This window comes from Primulina eburnea, chromosome 5, assembly GCF_022965805.1.
Source record: "Primulina eburnea isolate SZY01 chromosome 5, ASM2296580v1, whole genome shotgun sequence".
NCBI classification, from domain to species: domain Eukaryota; kingdom Viridiplantae; phylum Streptophyta; class Magnoliopsida; order Lamiales; family Gesneriaceae; genus Primulina; species Primulina eburnea.
The window spans coordinates 359154-377731 of NC_133105.1; the positions used below are offsets into that span (position 1 = coordinate 359154).

At 35.0% G+C, this 18578-nt stretch overlaps 1 protein-coding gene across 2 annotated transcripts; it reads left to right on the forward strand.

Moving 5' to 3' along the window:
• The first annotated feature begins 3488 nt into the window (after positions 1 to 3488).
• On the forward strand, positions 3489 to 18278 carry LOC140831960 (phospholipid-transporting ATPase 2). Of its 2 annotated transcripts, XM_073195693.1 has the most exons (26): positions 3489 to 3622; positions 3750 to 3988; positions 4474 to 4687; positions 5360 to 5476; positions 9136 to 9228; positions 9304 to 9478; positions 10024 to 10190; positions 10272 to 10376; positions 10607 to 10704; positions 10791 to 10933; positions 11607 to 11703; positions 11853 to 11962; positions 12072 to 12236; positions 13302 to 13456; positions 13580 to 13660; positions 13799 to 13919; positions 14080 to 14186; positions 14707 to 14838; positions 15062 to 15215; positions 15858 to 15975; positions 16083 to 16256; positions 16398 to 16449; positions 16987 to 17114; positions 17452 to 17602; positions 17748 to 18094; positions 18196 to 18278. In XM_073195693.1, the coding sequence occupies exons 2-25, from the start codon at positions 3864 to 3866 to the stop codon at positions 18081 to 18083; spliced, it is 3318 nt and encodes a 1105-aa protein (XP_073051794.1). In that variant the 5' UTR covers positions 3489 to 3622; positions 3750 to 3863; the 3' UTR covers positions 18084 to 18094; positions 18196 to 18278. The 2 variants fall into 2 exon arrangements, with proteins under 2 accessions (XP_073051794.1, XP_073051793.1); XM_073195692.1 differs by lacking the exon at positions 18196 to 18278 and having other exon boundaries at positions 17748 to 18176.
• The last annotated feature ends 300 nt before the right edge of the window (positions 18279 to 18578 follow it).

An 18578-nucleotide genomic window follows, 5' to 3' on the forward strand; every position in this document is an offset into this window, starting at 1 on the left:
CCTAGTTACTCGATCGAGCTCCATTAAAACCTTTCTGCTCTTGAGCTCGAATTCGATCGAACTCAAATTTCGATGTTTGACTTGTACTCGAGTAAATCTCTGCTTACTCAGTTTAAACATACTCGTTTCTTTTGAGTAACATTAACTATCTTAAGACTCAATTGAGCTAAAGTAAATTTGATATGGGTACGAGCCAATCTTCGAGCTGGTACTATCTAATTCCGCTGGTCTAATATTTGATTCTCAGTCTCATTTTTAAGACTCGATAAACGACTGTGCTACCCTTGTGTCTCATTTATATGTTGGTAGGAGTCAATAATAAATGTAAAATATTGAGAAAGTTCAATAAATATTACATTTAACAAGGAAAGGGTCAAGCACATTAAATACATATTAAATATTATATTTAACAAGAAAAGGGTCAAGCAGCATTCACGTGTCAAAGACTCAAAGTGCTTGCTTTTAGGCAGAAATATCATTTTCAAATTCTGAATACAACAATTGAGAAGGTTTTTTTTTAAAAAAATATTGTAAATTAATTAATTCGTTATAATAATGTGGCAAAGTGGGGAGATTTACAAAAATATTGTAATCCGGGACTCACTGTCTCGGATTCTGACATTTTTTTTTAAAAAAATTTTTAAAAACTAAAAAAAAAAAGAAAAACAGTGGTCACAGATTCTAAGAATCCGTGACAGTCTGCCACGGATTCTGCGTGGCAAACTGTCACGGATTATTAGAAAATAATCCGTGGCTCGCAACCCTTTAAATTGAGCACCTTCGACGAGAATTTTTTCATTCAGCGGCTTCGCATCTCATATTTTTTTTCCTTCGATCTCGCTTTCGTTCAGCGAATTCCGATTTTGCGAGAATTTCGTTCGGTGACTTCAGTGCATTTAGCGTACGTAAGTGTTTGAATTTTTTTTGCTTATTATATTTATTATTGTCAGTTAATTATAGTAATTTTAAGTAATCACAATAGTTATATTATTAAATGTATTATTGTACTTATTGGATACCGAGAACTTTATGACCGCATCGTAATAGTTTTAAGTAATAATAATAATTATACTTAATTTTATTACAATAATTATAAATTATATTATTGGAATTACATGTTATAAATAAGTATTATTCCACATAGATCATAAATAATTAGAGCTAAGTTAATTAGATTATGTTATATATTTATACACAAAAATTTAAGCAGAGAAGGGATACATTGCTAAATTTCACAACATAGAAATTAGAAGCACAATATTTGGGGGAAAATCGGAATAACTAGCTGAATGAAAGCGAGACCGAAGGAAAAAAAAATTGATGCGAAGTCGCTGAATGAAAAAAATCTCGTGGAAGGTGCTCAATTTGAAGGGTTGAGAGCCACGGATTATTAGAATCCGTGACCACTGTTTTTCCTTTTTTTTTTAGTTTTTTAATTTTTTTTTTAAAAATGTCAGAATCCGGGACAATGAGTCCCGGATTACAATATTTTTTTGTAAATCTCTCAACTTTGCCATATTATTATAACGAATTAATTAATTTACAATATTTTTTAAAAAAAAGCCCAATTGAGAACCCCAAAAGAAGGGCAATTTAATACTTTTCTTTTTATGTTTTTGTTTTGTGCAGTTCATCTACCGTACTCTGCCAATAAATGAATAGAGTCAAACGTCCTTTTTCGTTTCCTTCCCTCACACCCTCGTTTTTTTGAAAAACGAACCAGATGAATAAACCAGCTGCTATTGGAGACGCTCTTATCGATTTAGTTGGATTGAGATGTAAGTGGGTTTAACGTCGACATCAACTTTCTAATATTGGTTATATATTTTTTACAGTCAGTACTACCCATCGACTTGGGATGGATATGGTGGGGTTGGGCAAATAACTTGATAATAAATATCGAAATATTTCACAGTTGTAAAATATATATATATATATATAGGGATGGGTTAATTTACACCCTTTTGAGATGAGATTTTTGTCTTGCGGAGTTGAATTTTCAACCAAATGCTTCGATTCGATTTGAAGTACTGCAAGATGCTGTGTCTTCACAGCACTACTCGTAGTGCAATCTCATATATGTCATAAATTTGCCACCTAAAATATGAAAGGGAATAAAGCGTAAATGTTGGACCAATAATGAGCTCGATTTTCCCACTGCTTTATATAGACATAGAGAACATGTTTTATTTATTTATTTATTTGTGGAGATATTATTGAAATTGAATTCGAAACTAGTCTCAAAACTTAGTACCGCGTTTGCTTTTGAACAATTTTCTTTGAATAAAATGTATGTTAGTTATTGATGGAATAAAAATTAACTCAAAGTCAACCTTAAAATCATGAATGACAAATAATATGAATTTGTTAGACGCAATCCTATCTCGATGAACATAATTGATTAAGATATCCGTCTCACAAAATACGACCTCTGAGACTGTCTCACACAAGTTTTTGTCAGAAATGTATGCCAAAAAGTAGAGTGCCACCTCCATAATACTCTACACTAGTTAAAAAATCTATATGTAAAATCCATTTTTAATTATTATTATGCAAAGTTCCTAAAATATAAAAGTAACAATTAAATACTCGGGAAATGATACAAAAATAAATAATTGGTGATAAATAGAAATAGAGTGAGTCTTATGTGAGACCGTCTCACAGATCTTAATCTATGAGACGGGGCAACCCTACTCATATTCATCATAAAAAGTAATATTTTTTCATGGATATCCCAAATAAGAGATACGTCTCACGAATACGACCCGCGATACCGTCTCATACAAATTTTTTCCATAGAAATATACCGGACAAAGATTGTTCTTTTTCCCATTTATAAAAAAGATAATAAATTTCCTTTTTTCAAGGTGACGATTGTCAACTCGATTGAAATTACGCGTGATACTTTGTATGAAACTTTGGGTCCATAAAACAATGGGCTAGCCTTGGATTCCCTTCATCGGCCTATTATCGTTCGATACATAATATAATGGGCTAGCTTTGGAGTTTGGATACCCTTCATGGGCCACTTATCATTTAAACAAGACTACACTGTTTTTTTATAATTATTATTACTGGGTATGATGTACACTAGTACATCAACACACGCGTTGTATGTTTATACAATATTTTTTATAATTAATTTAGTTTATATTTAAATAAGAATCAAAATATAATTTAAGAAATAATGAGAGACTATGTTATCATTTTTATATATGAATTAAAAAAAAGATAAAAAAAGAAATGAATAAAAAAAGACCCAATAAAGAATTGAACATACAATTTAATGTTTAAGAAACAAATATTCTGTCCACTGAACTGAACTACATGTGACTTACATTAAAGTTTCAACACTTTATTAATATATATGATTATTCAAACAAAATATGACATCAAAAATTAGTTAATATAATGTCTTCTATTTAAATATAATAAGAGTGGAATAAAACCAGGAATATCCAATATTTATTTAATTAATAGACAAAAGGGAGGGAGCCTTATATTAGTTTTCCCCAATGTTGACTGACTCCTAAATCGCTGTGAGATTTTCAACAACTGAAATCGCAAAACAGTCGTTCTGAAGGATTTGGATCCGCTGTGCTGCTTGCCAATCAGTTCCTAGGTAAAAGTTTCCTTTTTCTGTTGGACGGATTTTATCTTTTATGCTGAATCTATTTCTATGTCACGAGGATTATAATTTTTTTTCCGGTAATGAATATCTAAGAAATCTCAACACTCTCGCATACCAGCTTATTGTACATCTTTCTGAATCATCGGGCACTTGTAAGAGTCCAGCATCCCTTCAATCCAAGTTGGCTCTGGATCGGACATGTTAATATCTTATTCATGAGTTCAAGTTGAAAATGAGGCGACGTGTTTATATAAACGACGACAATCTAGCTGAGGATCTCTACGGTGATAATCGGATATCTAACAGAAAGTATACCATATGGAACTTTCTCCCAAAAAATTTATGGGAACAATTCAGGTAAACTAGTTGTTTCTGCAGACCCATCAGTAAACTCTAATGTGTACTAGCGAAATTGGTGTTAATCAGTTTATGCATACTGGTGTTGAATGAATAATTATATTTATATGTGACTGTGATGCTAGTTAGTTATTAACTTGCCTCCCTTTCACTAAGAGGATGAGCTACGTTTCCCTTTGATGCACTCGTAATGGAATTTATTTTCCAACTTTTTTTGGCCTCATCGTGGTTTCCTTTGGACAACTGTGCCCTTGCCTCATCTATTTGCCTACTATTTTTGTATTATGAACCTCATAGCATATCTGTTTTAGCACTTTTTCTTTTTTCTCTCATTTTATGCTTTATTTACCGTTTCAAATGTCTGCCAACTGGCTGCATGCAATTTTACACGAGCGAAATTTTTTATGTCCACATATTGTTTTTCATAATCTGCATAGAATGCTTTACTTATTTTTATAGTCTCTAACAATTCTCTTTCTTTCTAGCCGACTTATGAATCAGTACTTTTTGTTGATTGCGTGCCTTCAACTATGGCCTCTGATAACTCCAGTGAATCCTGCTAGTACATGGGGTCCTCTTATATTCATATTTGCAGTCTCTGCAACAAAAGAAGCATGGGATGATTACAATAGATATATCTCCGATAAGAAAGCAAATGAGAAAGAAGTGTGGATTGTGCGGCAAGGAATCAAAAAGCTGGTATTTGGTGCTTCATTTTTTATTTGTTTATGTATTATTATTGTTATTAGATTATTTTCTAATTTTCTCTCTCCGTTTTTTGTGGGGTCAAATGGGATCCATTTTTGCTTTGCAATTTTATGTTTGTACTTCTAGCAATTAATTCTAATTCCCAATTTGTCAAAAAGAGAGAGAGAGGAGCTCTTTTAGTTCTCTTTTTACTGTTGGTTTTCATGTTGAAATAATTTCTGCTATTTTAATATTTGTCCTCTATTTCCCATTGTTAATTGTCATGAGTTCAAGTGGTGCCACTTCAAGGTGGTTGGTCTTGGATGTACTTGAAATAGAATATCTTGGGTCTGTGGTTTGAATAGCTTGCTATGCTTCTCTGAATGAGTGCAGACAAAATGTAATCAGGCAAAGTAAGATTAATGTTGTCCGAAGTCTTAACTGGGAAATGTTACTTTGATTCCGATATAGATAATTTTCTTGTAAACAAACCTGATGATTGTTATGTTCTGAGATTTATAATTACCCTTTTGACAAGCATGGGTTATCAATATACTGCCATCGGTCAATGTAGCATATAGAATAGATGAAACTAGTGTTTTGGGATAAACATGATGCTTGCCGTGGAATGCTGGTTCTATCGTATCGAATCATTTATCTTTTGTCCTCATAATACTCTTCTAGATTCAAGCTCAAGACATTAAGGTCGGTAACATTGTTTGGCTGCGTGAAAATGATGAAGTACCTTGTGATCTTGTCCTACTTGGCACTGCTGATCCACTGGGTATATGCTATGTGGAGGTAAATATATTTTCCCACCTTTGCTTTATTATTTCTTGTTGGTTTCTTACACCGTGTTTAGCTTAATTTTCCCCTTTTAAATTTAAAATTTTATGTTTTTTTCGATGCTTAACCGAGATCACACAGTAAATGGACACTTGCAGATTTTTTTTAAATGCTCTTGTTCTTTGGATTTTTCCAACTCGATGTTTCTTGATACTAATACTTGATTTTTTTTCAAATTTTCAAGTGTGTTGGAGGTTTTAGCATTAGCTATTGGACAATAAAAGTTAAAGTGAAAGTGTCCAAATCAATCAAGTAGACTACGCCTCAGTACAAGATTTTATGCAATTAAAGGGGAATTCAAAGAGTTTTACCAGTGTCAGTTGAGATTAAAGGAAGCTTGTCTAGTAAGTCACAAAACGGGATTGGAACATGGTAATAGAGAGAGAATTTTTTGAAAATGCTCTCTCCTATCGTTTGGAGGCAGCTTCCTTTGTGACTCATCTTCATCAACCAATGTCATCATATTTCCGATCATCGCCGACCACATCTCTTGCTGGACGCCGCCAGCTGTCGGGGCCTTTTCTCTTCGGCTTTTTTCACTACCATCTTGTTGTTCTTCCGTTATTCATCTTAGCTGAAACCCTTTTCATATTCAAACCAGTTGAAGAGCGAACCTTAGCCCTAGGACCATATTCTCATCTTCGCTAAAATACACTTCACTTTCATACCAAATGACTCGCGAACCTTAGCCCAACGACCCAGCTTCAGTAGAGAGAACCTTAGTCTTGTGAACCCAAATTTCTGAGACTAAGTTCATGAACCATGAAGTGTCTAGCCTAGCAAATCCAACCTGTCGAACCAAACCATGTGAATCAAGCCCTGCTGCAAACCCAGACATGAACAGACGGGAATATTGGGACCGTTCCATCTTTCGGATAGTAGAATGACTTAAAGTCAAGCAAAAATTGTTTCTAATCAAGGTGGGTAGGAGGGTGGATTCAATATGTCTGACAGAAAGAACTAGAAATGCAAGCTACATGCTGGAAGCAGACTTTGAGTGCGCCTATGGTCGAAAATGTGGGACTACATTAACAATCCAAAATCATGTCCGAATTTCAACCGGTTCAGGGGTAAAGAAGCAATAATATCTATGCAAAAATATGTCTATGGCCAGTTTTCTTGAAGTGTCTAAATATGGACGGACGAGCCATAGGTAGTGTGTCACAGTACCAAGTGGACGTTATGAAGGGGGTGGAAATGCTTGGCAAACCACATATCCAAATTTGTGCGGATGAGGAATGTGAATGGAATATATCCACGAGCAGACAGATTCGAGTAGGGGTGAGCAAGATATCGGTTAAACCGAATTAACCGACCGAACCGAGCAAATTCGGAAATTCGGTCGGTTATTTCGGAAATTCGGTTTTCAAATTAAAAAAATTCGGTTATATCGGTTAATTCGGTTCGGTTACGGTTTTCAAAATTTTAAAATCGGTTAACCGAATTAACCGATATAATAAATATTATTATTTAATAAATTTTTTTATTTATCAATTTTTATAAATATTTTAATTTTTAATTTTAAAATCGATATAATATGTATTAATTGTGTCCAGATAAAACTTATATATTTGTGATGTGTGTGATTTTATGTTTTTATACATTTGTGTAAATTATAGTGTTAAAATAATTTACAAATATAATTAAAATTAAATCACAAATTTTTTTTAAACTAATCGGTTAATTCGGTCACCGACCGAATTAACCGATTTTAATTCGGTTCGGTTTTCATCGGTTATGAAAAATAATTCGGTCGGTTCGGTTATTTACCGACCGAATTAACCGATTTTAATTCGGTTCGGTTTTCATCGGTTATGAAAAATAATTCGGTCGGTTCGGTTATTGCTAAATATTTCGGTTCAGTTCGGTTATGGCTAATTCGGTTCGGTCGGTAACCGAATTAACCGAATACTCACCCCTAGATTCGAGCAACCATAGCAAACTGGAAAAGTCATATCGAGTACAAGAGATTCATGAAACATGGATTCATATGAACACTTTCGTCCGTGTTTGGTTAAGGATTGGAAGAAAACACTTATTATCACAAAAGAGTGTATTAATATTTCTTGGGAAATGGTGCATATCGTTCTTGGTAAGGCGGTTAAGAGTCGGATAGATATGTTTCCATTCCAAGCCATTGAAACAGTTTGGTAGCCGAACAACGAAGATGGCACTTCTTTTTATTTGAAATTGAAGATATGTTTCCATGAGAAGAAAGTTACTATGTCTTTTGAGTGTTGGAGACGAGATTATTAGGAAGATGAAGTGTTTGAGTGCTCTAACAGTTGAGTGAGAATTTTTGGGATACCTAGGGACTTGTGGACGACGGATCCGTTCAAGAGTATAAAAGAGCAATGTGGAGGATTGGTGGACAGTAGCCAAGACACTATTTTTATCAAAGACTTGTCGGCAACCAAAATTAAAGTGGTAGGACTTGAAGGTGGTTTCATTAATAGCTTCATGCAGATTCTACCACAACGTGGCCCAATGGGTGTCTCTATTGTTGTTGATTCAGTCAATATATCAGGGTACGACATTTATGAAAACCAATCTTATATAACTTTCACGCTTTTCTATTTTACAATGTTTTGGAAAGCTCTAATCCCAACAAAGATTCAAGTATTCTCGTGGACAGCGGTTCTGGGTAAGTTGTCGACCTCGGAGATGATGCAAAAATGATGACCTACGTGTATTCTGTGCCCAAATTGGTGTGTGTTGTGTCGGAATGACGGGAATACACATGATCATATATTGATTCATTGTACATTCACGAGTGAGTTGTGGGCGAGAGCTTTAGAAGAACTGAGATTGGTTTGGATGATGCCGAAATCCACGCAAGATTGACATTTTCTTGGTCAGAGAGGCATGAGTTTTTGGAAAGTGGTGGTTCATGACATATGTTGGTCTGTGTGGATGGAGAGAAATAGAAGAATGTTTGATAATGTTGAGGATATAAGGAAATAGTGCTGAGAAAAGATCAAGATCAAAATATCTATTTTGATTGGATCTCATGTAGACTTTCAGAATATCTCAATCTCATATTTATTGAGAGATTGGACTCGGGTATTATTGATAGTGCTAGGTTCTTGTCTAGTATTTTGTTGTGAGTGGATTACTTGTCCGCTTGTTTTAATTAAAAACTATTAAGTATTTAATAAAGTATCGTTTCTTATATAAAAAAAAAGAAGTTGTTCTGCAATATTCTGTGTTTGAAATTACAGGAAAATGATTTGTGATATTCTATACTCAGTTGAGATTAAAGGAAGATGATTTTCTCATATCATATCTTCCAGTTTAGAGTTCGACTTAAATTTTGCAGAAACACTTCATTTTAATGGTAATTTGTAGCCATGTTATAACTGTTGAGAAGATATGTCAAAGACTGATAATTTGTGATGTGTTTTAGCTTTGCTGAATTTTCCCCTTTGAATTCTTTGATTATTCACATTTTCAGAATTTTGAAGCTTAATTATTGGAAAATGATCTCGTGTTCTATAACATGGTATTGTACTTGTGAACATGAATAGTTTTGTATGTTTTGTGCTATGACAAAGTTCCTTGCTGATATACCTAATTTTACAATATGGGAATTAATAATGTGTATTTTTTTGTAGACAGCAGCACTAGATGGTGAGACTGACCTGAAAACACGAATGATACCTTCTGCTTGCATGGGAATGGATTTTGAGTTGCTGCACAAAATCAAGGCAAGGCGTTTTGTTTGCATATAAATAACCCGATGATGTGCAGGAAACACTATTAAATAATATCCTCTTTACCAGGGAGTAATTGAGTGTCCAAGTCCTGATAAAGATATTAGAAGATGTGATGCAAACATGCGGCTGTTTCCTCCATTTATTGATAATGATATATGCCCGCTGACCATAAAAAATACAGTTCTTCAATCATGCTACTTAAGGAATACAGAGTGGGCATGTGGAGTTGCTGTTTACACAGGCAAGTGTGTAACTATTGTGAGCTGAGATCAAGCTGTATATTAAACATTAAACTTATTTTGGTGTTTCAATTAGGGAAACCGATAAAAAAAACATTACTATATTTTTCTTTTGGTGTTGTAAACAATAAGTTACAAGAAGGAGCTGCAATTGATAAGCAAGATATCATGAGAAGTGGAAGAGGACTTTTACCTCCTATTTGGATGAATGGTTCTGAGCTGGAATACGTTGTTTATATGTTTTGCAGTTCTGCCGGGAGCTAATCTATTTTGACCTGTAAAAGGATGCGTCATTACTGATAATTTTTAAAATTTACTGTAAAGTTACCATTAATAGTTACGAACACCCCCTCCTCGTCCCTGTTCTCTGTACTTCTTTGGTTGCACATACTTGGTTTTCATTTGGGTGCCAGTACTTCTTACATCTCTTTTTGTAATTATTTGTTGATCCTGGACTGCACTAAATATTCCAAATTGCTATGCTTTGCCTCCTACTCCACCTATTTGTTAACGGAATTGGTGATCTTAATCACTGTTTTATGTGTAGGCAATGAAACCAAGCTAGGCATGAGTAGAGGAGTACCCGAACCAAAGCTTACAGCTGTAGATGCAATGATTGACAAATTGACTGGAGCAATATTTGTCTTCCAGATAGTTGTCGTTATCGTTCTAGGCATAGCTGGGAATGTTTGGAAGGATACAGAAGCGAGGAAGGTTTGTTTCATTAAGAAACTATACTTGTTGCTTTTGTCTTCAGTAATTAACTATTCCACATTTTGTTGATTTGCCTGGTAGCAATGGTATGTCCAATATCCAAATGAAGGGCCTTGGTATGAACTGCTCATCATACCTCTGCGATTTGAGCTTCTTTGCTCCATTATGATCCCCATATCTATAAAGGTAAACATTTGAGTCTTGTAGTTATAGAATCAATTTTCATGGGTAAGTTGGAGCCCAAAGACATTTAAATATTTTAAAGAAATTGTGATCTGGCCACATTTTTGTTAGATACCCTTTCTGTATCAATTTATGAGATTTGCTATTTGCTATTGGCAATCACAACATAAATTAACATGTGACGGTGATTGTGAATCATCATCTTGGTATACATTCATTCTTCTCTGATGAAGGTATCCTTAGATCTTGTGAAAAGCCTGTATGCAAAATTTATTGATTGGGATGACCAGATGGTTGATCTAGAGACTGGAACTCGGTCTCATGCGACCAAGTAAGAACCTTTAGATGCTCGTGGCATTTTCTGTGGCTATACATGCTTGATTTGATATATTTGAACTTGTTTCTTGTATTTGCCAGCACAGCTATTAGTGAGGATTTGGGGCAAGTTGAATATATATTGACAGATAAAACCGGAACACTTACTGAAAATAAAATGGTATTCAGAAGATGTTGCATAAACGGATCTTATTATGGGAATGAGACTGGGGATGCTTTATCAGGTAAAATTATGTGATGTATCTGGAGTTAGCAAATATCTTTCAGTCTTAGCCCATGAAAGTTTGATTATTGCTAAAAGTCATTTCATGTGCACCATCTATAATTATGCTGTGATGGACTGTTGTAGTTTCTTTTCTTTGAACATAATTTTTGTTAGTACTAATTCTATCTGCTCAGTTTTTTGTAATAATTAAACCAATATAATCTTATCTGTCTTGATACTATATCAAACAAAACACTGTATGTTGCATAGATTTGTATGTTCTATTATGGTGATATTTTTTGGACTTAGAGAAAGGAACGCCTCTCAGACTTCCCTATATGAAGCAGAAAACTCGTGCATACTATTTACATTTGATGTCCGATTTTGGTGATGCCTTAACGAAGCAACAAATGGTTGTAATACGAGATTATAATTTTGAATTTGGATATAAAGTTGGCTAGTGTCATAGTCATTTGATGTTTGCTAAAGTGAAAATCTCATCCTTGTGGTACTAGTTGCTAGTGTCATTGGTTTTTGTGCAACATTTGTTGATTTTGTTAGTGTACATGGTTTTAGTCATATTATTTAACAGAATCCTTTTTGCATTTCCTGGGTTCTGCGCATGCAAGGATCCTTTTAGGCAGACATATGAAGTGTAAGAGATTGACCGTCCTGTATTTTTCCATGTCCAGATGCAGAAATGCTTAATGCTGTCTCGAGTGGAACTCCTGATGTGATTCGATTTCTAAAAGTTATGGCCATTTGCAATACTGTTATTCCCGTGAAAAGGTATTTTGTTATCAAATGATTGCCACGATAAGAATTATACAGAAGAAGCCAGAATTCTTTTTGATGTTTAGTGTATTTAACGATGTCTGTGGTATCGTTCAATCTATTGGCCATGTCTGTTGCTGCATTATCTTTGTTTCCCTTTGCAGCAATAGCGGCACAATTTCATACAAGGCACAATCCCAAGATGAAGAAGCTCTTGTACGTGCTGCTGCACAGTTGCTTATGGTTTTTGCAAAGAAGAGTGGCAATATTGTTGGTAAGCATAATGGTTCTGGTGTATTCTAGGCATTGTCAATAAGCATGATGCTTTTCAGTGTATTTTGGTAGTTTATACGTGAGATATCATAAATTTCTTCGTTATGCAGACATCAACTTTAATTCCTCACTAACACAGTATGAAGTGCTAGACATTCTAGAATTCACTTCTGATCGGAAAAGGATGTCTATAGTGCTTAAAGACTGTCAAAGTGGGAAGATTTTACTTCTGTCTAAAGGAGCAGACGAATCTATTCTTCCTCACGCACGTGCAGGTAGTTTTTCATGATTTGTTGTCGACTTTTTACTCATTGCTGGAGAAAGTTGAAAAATTTGTTAACGGGTTGTATGATTTTAAACTCAGTGCTTGAGAAATCACACCCGAAAATTATACTACTACTTTACGACCTTCCATTAACTTGCTTACTTCATACCCAAGGTTGCACATGTTGTCTTTTTTGCTACACAATAAAAGTATAAAACTATAGTGCATGTGTGTTGAATTGATTTCTGATAGCCATATTAATCCTGGAGATGGACCTTATTCAAGGTATAAACTAGTTATAAATGTACTGTTTAAACCAAAACGAGGTACCTATTGGAAATATGATCGCAGTCCAAGAATATACTTTTGTAGCAGGAAAAATTTTGATTTTATACGATTTCCTTTAAGAACATCATTGTCAGGCTCTGTTCCATGTTCTTTAACTTTTGGAAGATTTGATCATTATTTATATACTACTGGTGATGTTAAAAGAAAAAATGACTACCAGATGCGTTTGTTGCCTTTTATTTTTGTGAAAGTAACAACTACATGTTGGACCATTGAGTCTACTCTATGCCTTTATTGTTCTTGGCCACAATCACTTTAAATCTTCAGCGAGTTTACGTTGACACACCCATAGACCTGGTTGGGTGGATCTTATCTGTCAGCTTGAAATGTCATGTGAAATTAATTCACATCATATTGAGCTAGCAATACATCAATTTAAAATTGAATACACTTTTTGTCAACATGATTCCTCTTAATTGAAATTCTTAGGTAACCATAAGTAGCTATCATGTCCCTATTTTGTTCCCAGGTATATATTTCGTAGCCCAAGAACTTAATTTACATTTAATCATTATCATTTTTCCCACAAATGTTGCCCTTTATTTGCATTTATACTTGTTGCTTTGCCATCCTGCTAGTTTCTTTGAAATATTTATCAGTCGGTTTGCTTGTTCTTTTTCAGCATTTGCCCAAGGGTTTTAACTTTTGGTTCCCACAAGATCGATTTTCGTTTTGCAGAATAGGATGGAATTTTTTCCTTGTATATTAAATGTGAAGTATTTGTCAGGGCAACAGATAAGGACCTTTGCTGAAGCTGTGGAACAATATGCTCAACTAGGCCTCAGGACCTTGTGCCTCGCTTGGCGTGAATTAGATGATGAAGAGTATCAAGAATGGGCGTCATTGTTCAATGAGGCTAATAGTACATTAGTTGATAGAGAGGTTGTGCTAGAAATTTTCCACATTTTGTTTCTCATTATTTTCCACCTGGCTAAGCATCTGTCTATGCATGTAGTTATATGTTTATTGCATGACAAGATAGTTACCTTTTATAGAACTTTTCAGTGGAGAGTGGCTGAAGTCTGCCAGAGATTAGAGCATGGTTTTGATATTCTTGGTGTTGCTGCCATAGAAGATCGCTTGCAGGTAATCCTGTTTAATTAGGGAAGTCCTTTTCTAGCAGATTCACTGCGCGTAACCTCTATGTTTCCATCTGCAGCTTCCTTAATATTTTACTGGTGCAGGTTTTCCCATTATGCTTATTCTCTTCTTATAATGACCTAGGATGGTGTTCCAGAAACAATCCAGACACTCAGGAAAGCAGGCATTAACTTTTGGATGCTGACTGGAGACAAGCAAAACACTGCTATTCAGATTGCTCTTTCCTGCAATTTCGTGTCCCCAGGTGATTTCGAGTTTGGCTTTGCTTTTGTATGGTACTAGCTTGTAACAATTTAAACTTCAGAAAATAAATGAGTACCAAATTCACAAAAAACAATACTAGGAATTCCGTTTCATATATGTATAATCTTACATGTCAAATCAGCTTCATTCATTGTTGACAGAGCCGAAAGGTCAGCTTCTGATACTTAATGGGAAAACTGAGGATGAAGTGTGTAGGAATCTAGAAAGAGTGTTGCTTACAATGAGAATCACGGATGCAGAACCTAAGGTATATTTTTCATGTTTCACCAATCATTTAAGCTGAACTACAATTTGTAGGTACTTAGAAAGTTGTGTGTTCTTTACGTTCTTCATGTGTTAATTGTTGAAGCAAAATGTTGTTCAATCTACTGTTTGTTCAAGAGGATTCTTAATGATTAATCATCTTGTACAAAGAAACAGATAATTTGACATAGTTATCAATTCATTTGTGCCCTGAATATATGTAGCCTGAGAAAAATTTAGTGGGTTTTAGAATGTACAGAAATTGGGCCTTTGTAGTTGTAGCAGTACGGAATATGCAAGTAAAATCCCCTCGCTCAAAAAGTGTATGGGAATGAAAGTGAAACTACCCGCACACAATCAATTAAGGTTCCATATTTATTATACTATGTTTCTGTGTATCCTTTTGGGGGTTCTTGCAATATTTGAGTTCTATCAATGAAACTTCACTGTATTTTATTCCTACGCAATTCATTGATTGGTTTAAAGATTCGGAAATTTCTTAAAACTGAGATTCTGTGTCGCAGGATATAGCTTTTGTTGTTGATGGGTGGGCTCTTGAGATTGCCCTTAAGCACTATAGTAAATCATTCACAGAACTTGCAATTTTGTCGAGGACAGCAATATGTTGCCGCGTTACTCCATCTCAAAAAGCACAGGTACCTTTCTCAATATCATTTTAGTATCCATCTGCTTTACTCACTTGAATAGTTGGTGTATGCGTATTCTGGTCTCAACAGCATCATGATTGTTCTGAATAATGGAAAAAGGAGAACCTAGAAAGACTTGAGCATATTATATGCTCCTTTGAAATGAGATTATAGGTTTATACTCACCTTCTTATCTGGGTAACACCAATGAAGTTTTTTTCCCCCATCACAGCTTGTAGAACTTTTGAAATCATGCGACTACAGGACACTGGCCATTGGGGACGGTGGAAATGATGTCAGGATGATTCAACAGGCTGATATAGGGGTTGGCATCAGTGGCAGAGAAGGACTGCAGGCAGCAAGGGCTGCTGATTATAGCATTGGAAGTAAGAACTTCATTTTTCTATTAAAAAATTAATAGGATCTTTATGTTGTTCGACTACCCAGAGTTTCTGGGACCTTTTATTTAATTTTCCATGAAGTTATAGCGAAACACTTGTAAACTATTGAAATTTTTATTACTTGCTATGATTTGAAAGCAGACAACTATCGTAAGCAGGTATAGGAAAGATATTAAATTGCTTCGTGGCCTGTGTGCATGCGTTACTGCAGAAGATAGTTCACTAGCTTAATAAACTAGTGTATTTGTAAGATATTTAGAACTCTACATGCATTTTTTTTTTTGTTGTGAGGAGTTTGTATGATTTTCCCTTTTCTTTCGGTTCTACCTTCCCATGTTCACCAAAAGTGCTGTGGATTGATTTTAAATGACCATCTCACATTTTTTTAGACTCGGTGTTTTTTCCCGTAAAATGCAATTTATTCCATCCGAAATAATGTTCGTATCCACCTATGAAATATTCTTCGACTCACACATTGATTCACTGTAAATAGGTTTTTTCAATCTTTCCGGGGAGAATAGTGTAAAATTGTTTTGGCAAAGCATTCATATGTGGGAATTGGGCTTGAGCTATATCTTACATTATACCAAGCAACCACTAATACACTAAACAATTCCTGCCTTGCAGAATTCAGATTTTTGAAAAGGTTGATACTTGTGCATGGACGCTACTCTTATAATCGCACGGCATTTCTTTCCCAATATTCCTTTTATAAATCCTTGCTGATCTGCTTTATCCAGATTTTGTAAGTTTCTTTATTTGATTTCCACTTATTTTCATTTTGTTCCTGATATCTAGCTGTAATGTGATATTTATCTGCAAAACTAGTTATTAACAATAGAATGCTTCCAGTTTCTCTTTCATTTCAGGCATCTCAGGGACCAGTCTTTTCAACTCTGTCAGCTTGATGGCTTATAATGTTTTTTACACTAGTGTTCCTGTGTTGGTCAATGTCCTTGACAAAGATCTCAGTGAAAAAACTGTAATGCGACATCCTCAAATTCTATTTTACTGCCAAGCTGGAAGGTTAGAATCTGTGTTCTTGCTACATATTGTTCATTATTGTTTCTGTATGTTAAACTCAAGCGTAAACAGCGGGTCCCAATTTTTTTTTCTTTTAAATACTACTATTTGGTATATTGACTAATCAAGTCAAACTTGAAACAGACTTCTTAATCCTAGTACATTTGCGGGATGGTTTGGGCGATCTCTCTTTCATGTGAGTATCTTTAGCTTTTGATTTCTGCCTTGTTTTCTTACACAAATGCAGTGAAATGGTTCTGAGTGAGGAAGAAATGTATTAAAGTCAGAAATGCAAAACAATCTACCAGTTTCTATTATTTTCCTTGGACACCCTTATGGCAATCTTGAAGCAATCAACCTTTTGGTCACGAATACAGTGTAAATTAATTATATGCATAGCAAGAAGAATTGGATTATAAAGATCTCCACAAAACATTTTACATCATTGGACGAAGGTTGGCTGCACCGAGAATTAATCGAGTAAATGAATGAAGCACTATAAACCTTTTTCCATGAATGGGTGGTGGCTCCTATTCTATAGGAAGTTGGAGCCCAAAAGCAGGTGGATCATAGTTGTCTGGAGCTCAGAACTTAAATTAACTGAGCCCATTATCAATCCACCATCAACTCATCCTGTGAAGTTTATTTTGTTTATTGTTCCTATTTACTTTGGTGAAATTGTTATCTTTCCATGGCAAAGTACTTAGTGGTGTTAATTCTCTATGCTCTTCAGGCAATTGTTGTTTTTGGCATGACCATACACTCTTACGCTCTTGAGAAAAGTGAGATGGAGGAGATATCTATGGTGGCACTATCTGGATGTATTTGGTTGCAGGCATTTGTTGTTGCAATAGAAACCAAGTGAATTACTTCTCTCTCTTACATTTTATCTTACAACACGGTCATCTGATAATCATCATGTGATGAGTAGGCATTTTTATATTTTGTTTGAAGCCTTTTAATGCAAAAAATTAAGTTTTGTTACTCTTACAAATGATGATAATTGGTCTGTTCTTTTACGACAATGAAGTCAAAATTCTAATACAACTTGCGGCTTTAAACCGAGTATGAAAATAATTCTTTTTCCTTGAAATTATATGCAAAATGGGAAATAGTTTCTGGTTGGTTTCAGGTAGTTTATTTTTCTTTTCTTATTCAAAGTAGTTACCTTTTGTGATTTTTTGGATTGTTTTTGCAGTTCTTTTACAGCGTTGCAACATTTGGCAATATGGGGGAACCTGGTGGCCTTCTATGCCATCAACTGGATTGTTAGCGCTCTCCCGTCATCCGGGATGTACACAATAATGTTTCGTCTATGTAGGCAGCAATCATACTGGTGCACAATGATTGTAAGTTAACTTTTTCGACTCTCTTTTCCCCGTAACACCCCCCCCCCCCCCCCCCCACCAACCCCACACACACACACACACACACACACACACACACATCGACCCTCTCGTTAATTTTTAGGACTGTGCGTTTTTGGTATTTCAGGTAATTGTGGCGGCAGGAATGGGTCCTGTCCTTGCTTTGAAGTACTTTCGATACACATACAGGTCAAGCAAAATCAACATACTCCAACAAGCCGAACGTTTGGGAGGGCCAATCCTGTCACTGGGGAACATTGAGCCCCAGTTGAGATCTTTGGAGAAAGATCTTTCCCCTTTATCTATATCACAATCCAGGAACCGCAATTCTGTATCCGAACCTCTGCTGTCTGATTCTCCCAATGCCACAAGACGTTCTATCGGAACAGGAGCACCATTTGATTTCTTCCAGTCACAGTCTAGATTATCTTCAATTTATTCAAGAAATAGCAAGGATAACTGAAGATTTCAAAGGTGAATAATTTTTAGGATAGCATATTACCTGGTTTTTTATTCAGTTAATTACAATATATAGGGCAAGCTTACTCTTGAACTTACTTCACAAATTTTGATAGGAAATAACGAATACTTGTACTTTCTTTTGGAAAGAGCGAGTAAAGGTGAACACTACTTTGAAAAGTCCCAAACCCTCCTGTTGAAATTGCTTCACCCAGTGTGTGTGCATTGCGTTCATCTTCCACTTTTGGGAAGAATACTCAACACAGTATAACATAACCGCAGTGAGAATTGCAATAAAAGATATCGATCAACTGGTCAAAAATTAAGAAAATAATGGTGGGTTTTGATCTGAAAGTTTCTGCTTTGATTTTACTATTTGAATCTTCAAAAAATTTATCAACAGAAGAACAATCAAATCTTAATTAGGAAACAAGAACCGATCAAGTATCAAATTTCAATACAAAAACCAAGAAAATTCGAGTTCATGCAAATATTGAAA

Coding starts and splice junctions, on each gene's coding strand:
- LOC140831960 (XM_073195693.1), top strand. CDS start 3,864: ATGAGGCGACGTGTTTATATAAACGACGACAATCTAGCTGAGGATCTC. Junction 3,989..4,473: donor AATTTATGGGAACAATTCAG/GTAAACTAGTTG, acceptor CTTTCTTTCTAG/CCGACTTATGAATCAGTACT. Junction 17,603..17,747: donor CATACTGGTGCACAATGATT/GTAAGTTAACTT, acceptor TTGGTATTTCAG/GTAATTGTGGCGGCAGGAAT.